Below are 9,851 nucleotides of genomic sequence, written 5' to 3'. Positions count from 1 at the left end.
GGCATAAAAAAGGTATCCTCGAAAGACGCGCTAAATCAAGAATATTCCATAATATACGCCGGAGCGGCTGGACGCGGGGGATGCGCTCATTGCGCCATGTGCGTACAACACATTGGCCAGAACACGTATGGCATGCGAATGAGCGCCATGACACATGGATTTGTGACTCATACAGAGTCCTGCATCTGATGCAAGTCATGTGTGATGCAACCTTTCTTTTTTATCTTTTCAAAAACGCGTTTACACATGCCTAAATCTGATAAGGTTGGCTGCGTTAGGCACACCAATGTGTGCTTGACGCATGACACTGCTCCTGCCACGTAGGCATGCGCTTGGTGTAGGGCTTGCTTGAGGCGCACGCCTCTTTTCGCCTATAAAAACTCGTGATTTCCTGAATCAGACACTGTTTTTCATTATTATTTTACGAATACAAAAATCCTCACGAATACTTACGAATACATTATGAATCTCAAATACTTTCAATACTTTGAATCAATTCCTAATCACATTGTGTTCCTGGTTCCACGATTGCTCCACTTAAAGATCAATGTACTATTCAATCTAAACCGCATAGGTATAATCGTGAGGATCCTTGAATATGGGAACAAGTCCATATGATTTATGTTCAACCCCGTTCCAACTTCTAAAGATTCATTGTTAGCTACAAACTACAACCTTGAAATCTTAGGGCATTATGTTTCCTTAGGTTGCAATATTTGTATTCCACTAATCATAATTATTTGGCTTTTTCTTAAAACCAATGGTGTTGGTATTAATCCTCAACAAAGTGAAGGTTAGAAAAGTTTGCCTATTTGTCTACAAGTTGTTTTCCATCAGATTGTCTTAGTAATACTTCTTCAGTTTTCAGTTGTCGTTCCAGTTCTACTCGTCGTCGTTGGCTGTTCTCCGTCGCCCGTTGTTCGTCGTTGACAATTCGTTGTCATTCCATTTTTTGTTGTCGTTCCAGTTTTAAGCATATTGTTATTTTTGTTTTATTTTTGTAATTATAGTTATTTTTGCAATTAATGTTATTATAATATTTTTGTAATTATTTGTGTACGAAGTTACTACTTATGAGTTATATGATCGATTGTGGTTTTTTATACTCTACTTTATTTATTTTTGCTGTTTGTTTGGTATTGTAATTTTGGTATTAATACTCTGTCTTAAATATATTGTAATAATATATTTCAATTTGTATTTTTTATGTTTTTAAATTTTGTATAACAATTTTTTGTTATTAGTTTCAATCAGAAGTATTTTATTTTCTTTTAGCCTTTTTCTCTTTCAAATTTGATGGTAATGTAAAAAAAAAATTTTTTTTTATTGTACCAGTACCTATTATTGCGGTTTTCCCATGAAACCGCAGCAATATGCCTATTTTTAATAAAACATATTGTTGCGGTTTTTCCTAGAAACCGCAGCAATATGCTTTATAAATCTGATACAAAATAAATATATTGCTGCGATTTTATCCAGAAACTGCAGCAATATGTTCAAATATTGCTGCGGTTTAAAACCGCAGCAATACATTAATTACCTATTGGTGCCCCCTTAATTGTTGCGCGGCCAAAATCGCCGCAATACACTAGTGGAAAAATGAAGAAGGGCTGCGCTGAAAAAGGCCTGTAGGGCTGCGCGTTTTGATAGCATCCCTTTCAATAGCAGCCCTTCACTTTTTAAGTAGGGTTGCGCTACACAAGCGCAACCCTTCAAGCTTAGAAGGGCTGCGCTTTTATCTAAAAAGCGCAGCCCTTCCTACCAAAAAAAAAATAAAAAAATTGACATTTTTTTACTCATATATTAATCTCACATTTTCTGAATTTTAACATTTGCATTAAACTTTAAAGTAAACCATCCAAATCCAGAAGAGAAGAAATTACAGAAGAGAAGAAATTATAGATCTACAATGCAACTAAACCCAAATATACAGAAGAGAGAAATTATAGATCTACAATGCAACTAAACCCAAAAAAAAAAAGAATGAAACGAAAAGGAACAAAAACTAATATACAGAAAGAGAAAGAAATTATAGATTTGCAAATACAAGAACATTAATCAAAACAAAGATTAAGAAATTATAGATCTGAAAATACAAGAACTACCTCCAACCATTAACCTAATAATGTTTAAATACATAAAATAAAACCCTAATACATAATTAAGGAAATAATAAAATTCAGAAATACTTAAAATGCCTATTTGGAGCCTTAAACGAACTCGGATGGCTTAAAAAGCCTATACATCACAGCGTAGCGGTGTGTTTGACTTGTTGGCCCGTTCCGCTTCCGAATAGGTATCACAATAGGCAATCGGACTCCGTCGGCATGATTAGTGCAAATTATTTCAGGCTTTTTGTCGCAACGTTTCCGGGAGTTTTTGAGAGAGAAGAGAGGATGAGAGAGAAGGAGGAAAGGAAGGAGGGACGTAAGAGAGGAAGGAAAAGGGAGGAGGGACGTGAGAGAGGTGAGAGAATGAGGGATAATATATTTGAAGCCCGCTTAATATTTGAAGCCCGCGAATTTTTTATTTCAAATTTTTTTAAGAAGGGCTGCGCTTTTCTTCAAAAGCGCAGCCCTACATAACATAAGGGTTGCGCCTTTGAAGAAAAGCGCAGCCCTTCACTTAGTAGGGTTGCGCTTGTAGAAAAGTGCATCCCTTCTGAGTGTGAGAAGGGCTGCGCTTTTCCTAAAAGCGCAACCCTACTAAGTGAAGGGATGCGCTTTTTTTAAAAAGCGCAGCCCTTCTGTTACGTAGGGCTGCGCTTTTTTAAAAAAGTGCAACCCTTCACTAGTAGGGCTGCATTTTTAGGAAAAGCGCAACCCTTTATGCGCAGCCCTTCCTTTTTTCCCCCTAGTGATAGGCCACTTTAATGACCGCAACAATAAGCATTTATTCTGCTAGTGTGAATCAGATTTTTGAATGGTTGCTAAATTTAAGGAAGCAGTAAAATTTTCATAACCCACGTTTGATAGAGATCATGGAGATCATAGGTGTCAAAAAGGAACGTGTTCTTGTAGTTGAGGAACATTATGGGAAAATATTTTTTTCCACTAACACATGGTTTAGTCCCACGTTCTAAGTAATCACTGCTATAAATACTTATGTCTAATTATGTTCCAATTTGTGATTGACCAAGTGATTTAGTGAGTTTAACTAAGTAAAGTGTCAGTGCCTTAATTCTCTCATAAAAGAAATTTGTTCATTTCCTTCTTACTCTAATTCCACTAAGTTTATTCGTCATTGTATTTGGTTTTGGGGTAATTTAAGGAAGATTTAGAGTGAAGTCATGTAAGAGAGAAAGCTTTGAGTGAAGCGAGTTAAAGTGAGAAAACTTCGAGTAAAGTTGAGAGGAACAACTGTTAAGGGAACAATTGTTCAGGAACTTGAGTTTAGGAACTCAAGGAGTGGTCAGGGAGTAGATTTTTGTTGTAACAAAGTTGTTTGGCCTAATTAGTGAAAATGTTGAGTTTAAAATCCCTACTGGTCGATGTAGTTTCTTCTTGTTGGGCCAAGAAGTTTTTCCTCGTAAAAATCTCTTGTGTTCCTTTAGCTTGTTTCTTTGTTAAAGTTTTATGATTTCGCAAAAAATTACGTTTATTTCTACACATACAATTCACCCCCATCTTGTATTGTTCGTAATGAAATAACACAAGGGATTACTAGTACTCATCTTAGCTAGAAGAAGATGTCGGCTTTATTTCCAATAGGCAAGGGATATATGCCTCATGCATAATCTACTAGAAGAATTAAAATATACAAAGTAACGAAGTCACCGTGATGGACTTACAGAAAACAACTCACACTCATATATTTTACATAGCACACCTAACAAAACAAGCTAGGAAACTACATAAATGAGTCTTAAAAAAACTAGGAATAAGAGAAAACGTACCATGGCTACATGGATCATAGTAAAAACACATTACGTGTGTGATAGGAAAACACACACATTATTATTCATCCATGACAATATTTTAAAAAATATATAGTCAAAGCTTAGATGGCAGGGGAACTAGTTCCTCCTCTCCCCCCTGATCGTCTTCTTCCATTCGAATTGGTTCCTCCTGTTCTCCTTGATCTTTTCCTTCCACTTTAAATTCATCCACTACAAATGTACGCGGGATAGCCATTCTAGGGAGGTCCGTGGATTCACCTGGCACGATGACAATGTTATCCTGGCCTGGTGGCGGGTTAGCATTTGGAGGTAGGCTTTGAGGTTCACTGATAATATATTGTAATTCAAAGGTGTTGAGACCTGAGAAAAGGCCATCATGCATATCCTTAATGTCAAGGCTGCCATCCATAAGGACGTCACGTTGTTTGTAAGAGTAGGGGACGTCCATGGAACCCTGTGCAACGACCAAGGTCACCCTCGTAATACTTCTTGCCGGTACTGGAGCATTGGTGGAACTAGTTATTCTTTCCTCGCTTCTGTTTTTCTTGGACCATTTAACCTCACCTATCGTGGCAGATGCACAACAAACATATAATTAATGTGTTATTACACGTAAAATTTTGAGATAAAAAAATGGTCTAGAACAAGATTAGATATATATTAGAAAAACTAACTTTTAGAAATTGAGATAATTTAAGTGGGTTGTGACCTCACTTTTATATTTATTACCTGAGTAAGATGCATTTGCAGTCAGTTTTCCTTCAACTATTTTTGGGATAAATCTGACCTTGACGGTAGTGGTGACAGATAGTTTCCACGAATGTGACGAGCTGAACATGTCCTCCATCACCTCCAAGTAGGAGAATCCCACCTTCGTTATGGCCTCACTATGGCCATAGTTATACACAATTTGGGGCACGGATCTTATAGGAATCATATCATAGGTGCGCGCATCCTCTATATGATACCTATACCAAGAATTTTTTAGCACTTTTATATGGGAATTATACCTTTGTTTAACTACTTTTTATATTTACTTTTTAAACAAAGGTAAGAAAAATTCTTCTGGACTGTCCTCGCGCAGATGCCCGATCTAGAAGCTCGTTACATGCCATACATTCTCGAACCCCCCCCCCCCCCCCTAAATCCCAAGCAAATGCTTGGGGTAAGAATTGAACCTGCTAAGACTTTGTTAAGAAAGATGAAAAACCTCACCACTTGAGCCAACCCCAATTTCTTTTAACTACTTTTTACACGCGACTAAGAATTCAAAATGGGTATGAAATATAGGTAAGGCCCAACCATTCATCTCTTTCTTTTGTAACCTTTTTATTACTCAATTTCTTTTTAGTGCGTGGAAAGCGAAAAAATACTGTGATTTAAGATTTTATCTCAAATCTTTAGTATACTATCGTATTTCATTGACATACATAAATAATTGTATTGAAAAAGGAATATATATATATATATATATATATATATATATATATATAGAGAGAGAGAGAGAGAGAGAGAGAGAGAGAGAGAAATAGAAAGAGAGAGCTTGTAATACTTCCTCCGTTTTGTTTTAAATGAAACGTTGCTTTTTCACGCAATCCAACACACTTCTTTAATCATTAATATCTTTAGTTGTACATAAGTAAAAAATACTATAAAAAATATATAATTTTATAGTATGCATTGAGACGAATCTAAAAAGACCCCATTGACTATATTTTTCTTTATATAATGGCGATAATAAATTGGAGTCATAATTAATAAATGAATAGTGTCATTTTCTCGATGTTTCATTTCAAACAGACTGAAGGAAGTATGATAATTTGTAGGTTTTCTCTTAAATATCAGTCCATTGAAACTAAAAGTGTGAACATCCATTGTTCAAAGATTTGATTAAAAATTGATCTTTTATTGTAACTAGCTGATCAACATATTTTAAATAAATTATCACTCATATACTCCATAATCCAAATAGATACCAATCATTGTATATCAAAATCAATACTAACAACATTGCTTAGATAAGAGGAGTTAAGATCATTATATACTCCGTTTCTGCTCTAAAAAAAATTTCATTTGTTTTTTGCACGGGTCTTCATTGTACATCTTTGATAGTTATTATATTTAGTTATGTATGTATTAATAAAATGATAAAAAATGATGCTATAGGGATGCATGCTATTGGGGGCGGAGGGGGTAATATAGATACCTGATGTTAGAGATTTCTCGATCCCGGACTGCCTCCTCCACCGTAAGCAAGGCATTAGATGGGATGTTCAAGGCGGAAGCTCTAATACGACCAGCGTTTCCCCCACTGGTCCATCTCTGACAGTACCTGTTGTTAGTCGTGTTCAAGAGAGCTATAGTGGTACCTTGGCTACTACTAGTCTGCCTCACCGGGCGGAAAATGGAGTTGAGGAGGTTTTGCTGACCGGTTTCGCCGGCGTCACACCTAAGCCAGTCATTGCTTATCCTTTGCCAGTACAAATTGAATCTGGGCGACAGCAGGCGAACATCACCAGTATTAGGTACAAGAGTTGAAATGTGGTGCACTCTCCAATCCGTTGGATCATTGGCAACAAACTCGAGCCATCCACCTTTCCGTGCTCTTAAGTAGTTCCCATTGTCCCCTTTGAATAGTACATGCTTCGGCAAGATTACAAGGCTTGTCATGTCCCTAAATCTAAATCTATGCCCTCCTGGAATATTCGCTGTTGCACCAAAACAAAAAACCATGTACGTTATTTCTCACAACATATCATATATATATATATATATATATATATATATATATATATATATATATATATATATATATATAATATATATATATATACACATATACATATACATATATATATATATATACATATATATATATATATATACATATACATATATATATACATATACATATACATGATATATATATATATACATATATATATATATATAACATATATATATATATACAATACATATACATATATATATATACATATATATATATATATACATATATATATATACATATATATATATATATATATACATATATATATATATATACATATATATATATATATATATAATAATTATATATATATAATATATATATATATATATAATATATATATATATGGGAATTATATAAGTTCATGGGAATGATTTTTTTGTGTAAGAAACCCTTTATCTTAGATATTTCCTCCCTTTCTAAATAACTGCAACACTTCTTGTTTTTACGTTTGTCAATGCATTATTTTAACCATTAATATCTTCAATTATCAATAAGTAAAAATTATAAAAAGTTGATATTAAAAAAATTCACATTCAGACGAATCTAACAAAATCCCACATGACTATGTTTTTCCTAAAATGTAAATCACCAAAGCTAATTAAAATTTAAACTATGAATAGTAAACATAAAATTCTTCTTGATCGATCTAACAAAGAGAAGAGAGGTGAGAGAAGTATAATAGGAGAGGAAAACTAGAGACTATATTATATTATCTCGATTAAAAAGTGAGTAAAAGTATTACAACCTATCTTATTTATACTAATTACAATTAGTAATAAAATTAATACTAACTAACTACAATAACTAAAACTGTATATTCCAACACTATGCAAATATGTCACTTATTCAGAAAGAGAGAAAGTACGTCATTATAGTGGAATGACCCCTTTATCACAAAAAGTTTTATACGAAGGGGTCATCACTTACCTTCAAAAGATTTCACTATATATAAGTGACTTCTTTTATGACCTATCCTAATTTCACGGATACCAGTTTTGTTTTTTTGGTAATCCCTCAGTGCCACTAACTTTGTAACATTTTCATTTTGGCAGTAAAAGTTTGTAAATAAAACTTTGAGTGGGAATTCTCATTAACACATTAGATTCGTCTTAACATATGCTATTTAAATATTAATTTTATGCGATCTTTTTTTCAAGACACAACTAAAGATTGAAGCCGTTAAACACATGTTTTTCCAAGCCAACTTAATATAAATTTTATAACTAGTTATTAAGCTCGGGTTATGCTTCGGATAAGAAAAAAATTCATTTATTAATATGATATTTTATGATAATAACACTAAATACAATTTAGTCAAGTGGTTAAGACTTTAGTATATGTACTTGAGGTCTCAGGATCAGACCCTATACTACGCAATTCTAATTTTTTTTATTGTACATGAATTAAAACTCTCTAAAAAGCCCCTCAAAAAAAAAAAAAAAACTCTCTAAAAAGAGTACCATGTACGCAATTTTTTATTTATGCATGCCTTTTAATATATTTGTCATATAGATAGATAGATTTTAATGGGACGTAGGGACTAGGGAGCATGTGTAAACAAATCAACGAGGGACAAACAAAATACAGCAAGGACTCAAGGAGGGAGTATTGTAAAAATAATACTCCCTCCGTCCCATAATATAGTGTCTACTTTATTTTTGGTAGTTCAAAGTTTAAATTCTTTGACCGAATATTCTCATTTATATATATAAAAAAACATATTCATGTGGGATGTTGTTAGATTCGTGGCAATGTGTAGTTTTATAATATCAACTTTTTATATTTTTTATTAATACAAGATTGAAGACATTAACGTCTTAAAAATCGTGTAAATAAGAAACAAGCATTATATTATGGTGGGAGGGAGGGAGTAACAATGAAGGTAAAGTAAAGTAAAAGAATATTACCCCAGAGTGGTCCGACGAAACCACCTTCATAAACTACCACATGCCGCTCAGTATTACTGAACTGGTGGAAGAAGGTTACTCTGTCGCCGGAGATGACAAACCTGAACAAAGTGCACGACCGTTTGGAACGGTCTTCCTCGGGCTCGTCAGCAATGGCGTAAAGATGATTTCCGGTTGACTTGAGCTGCCAGTATCTGTTATTGTAGCATGTTCGGATGTGGACCATACCCCGAACACTTGAACTCACCACTTCAAACTTGGTGAAGTTGTTCTCACTAATTATCGTATTAGATCTAGCTCGCACGACCGCGTGATGTTGCCCTGTTTCCGTTTCATATTGGAAGAACCATGAGTTATGCATCAATGTTATAAACCTAGGTAATATTGCCATTTTTCTTCAAACTTGGAATTGTTTTTCTTGTGTTTTATTTCCCTCAGTGTTTTTTTTCCCTCACTCGGTTTTTTTTATTGGCACATTCTATTGGAGTGGGCTTATAATCCTGATCTATTTATAGAGTGAAGTGATAAGATTAAGTTTCACCATACATGTGAACTGTGGTTTGCTCGAGTCTTGATATTATTTAGAGTGAAGTGATAAGATTAAGTTTCACCATACATGTGGACTGTGGTTTGCTCGAGTCTTGATATTATTTGGCTGAGATACAATTATTGGTATAAGATCATCCTCACTTATGGACAAATTCGTCATTAAATTGGGTCATTTATGAAGGTCAAAAAAACATTGTTTTCCTTTCATAACTTTTGCATGCTTCAGATTGGGTCATAGAATAACTCAATTCATGTTTGGCATCATATGACCCAAAATATGAATCAAGTCATGTAAAATGAGCAGCAAAGGGTTCCAAAAAATTGAAAAAATTTGGGCGTCCAAACCTGATGCATTAAGCTTTGAAATTCAGAAATATGGAGAGCAAATCAAAGAATGACACGCGGGCTGAAACTGGAAAGAAAATCTGATGCCTCAGACGCGTTAGAACTAGGCATCGCGCCCAGCGAACCACGCGCTGACAAGTGGAACTATAATTCCAATGGTTATTTTTAACATTCAGATTTTGTAATCTGAATAACTTTAAAAATACAAATTAAAAAAAAAATCCACCAAGTCATATTTTTTTGAGATCCATAAATAGACATCAATTTTGTTATATTTTGACGCACTTTAAAAATTAATCATTTTCTTTCTTTACATTATAAACACTTGAATATTTATCTTGTATAATATAATAAATAT

At 34.0% G+C, this 9,851-nt stretch overlaps 1 protein-coding gene across 1 annotated transcript; it reads right to left on the bottom strand.

Annotated features, from left to right (window-relative positions):
• Positions 1-3,679: 3,679 nt before the first annotated feature.
• On the bottom strand, positions 3,680-9,211 carry LOC104887218 (hypothetical protein). Its single transcript, XM_010671815.4, has 4 exons — positions 8,600-9,211; positions 6,105-6,606; positions 4,628-4,866; positions 3,680-4,462 (listed from the first exon to the last, which is right to left on the bottom strand). Exons 1-4 carry the CDS (start codon positions 8,988-8,990, stop codon positions 3,993-3,995), a joined length of 1,602 nt encoding a protein of 533 aa, XP_010670117.2. The 5' UTR covers positions 8,991-9,211; the 3' UTR covers positions 3,680-3,992.
• Positions 9,212-9,851: the final 640 nt, after the last annotated feature.

Source organism: Beta vulgaris, chromosome 2 (assembly GCF_026745355.1).
Source record: "Beta vulgaris subsp. vulgaris cultivar EL10 chromosome 2, EL10.2, whole genome shotgun sequence".
Lineage (NCBI taxonomy): Eukaryota > Viridiplantae > Streptophyta > Magnoliopsida > Caryophyllales > Amaranthaceae > Beta > Beta vulgaris.
Note: the sequence above shows the minus strand (reverse complement) of the source record. Positions and strands in the feature narration are given on the sequence as shown.

Excerpts from the sequence above, each read along its gene's own strand:
- LOC104887218 (XM_010671815.4), bottom strand. The coding sequence starts at position 8,990 with ATGGCAATATTACCTAGGTTTATAACATTGATGCATAACTCATGGTTC. Across the intron at positions 6,607-8,599 it reads TTTCGTCGGACCACTCTGGG|CGAATATTCCAGGAGGGCAT; the intron begins GTAATATTCTTT and ends TTGGTGCAACAG. Across the intron at positions 4,463-4,627 it reads TGCAAATGCATCTTACTCAG|GTGAGGTTAAATGGTCCAAG; the intron begins GTAATAAATATA and ends CTGCCACGATAG.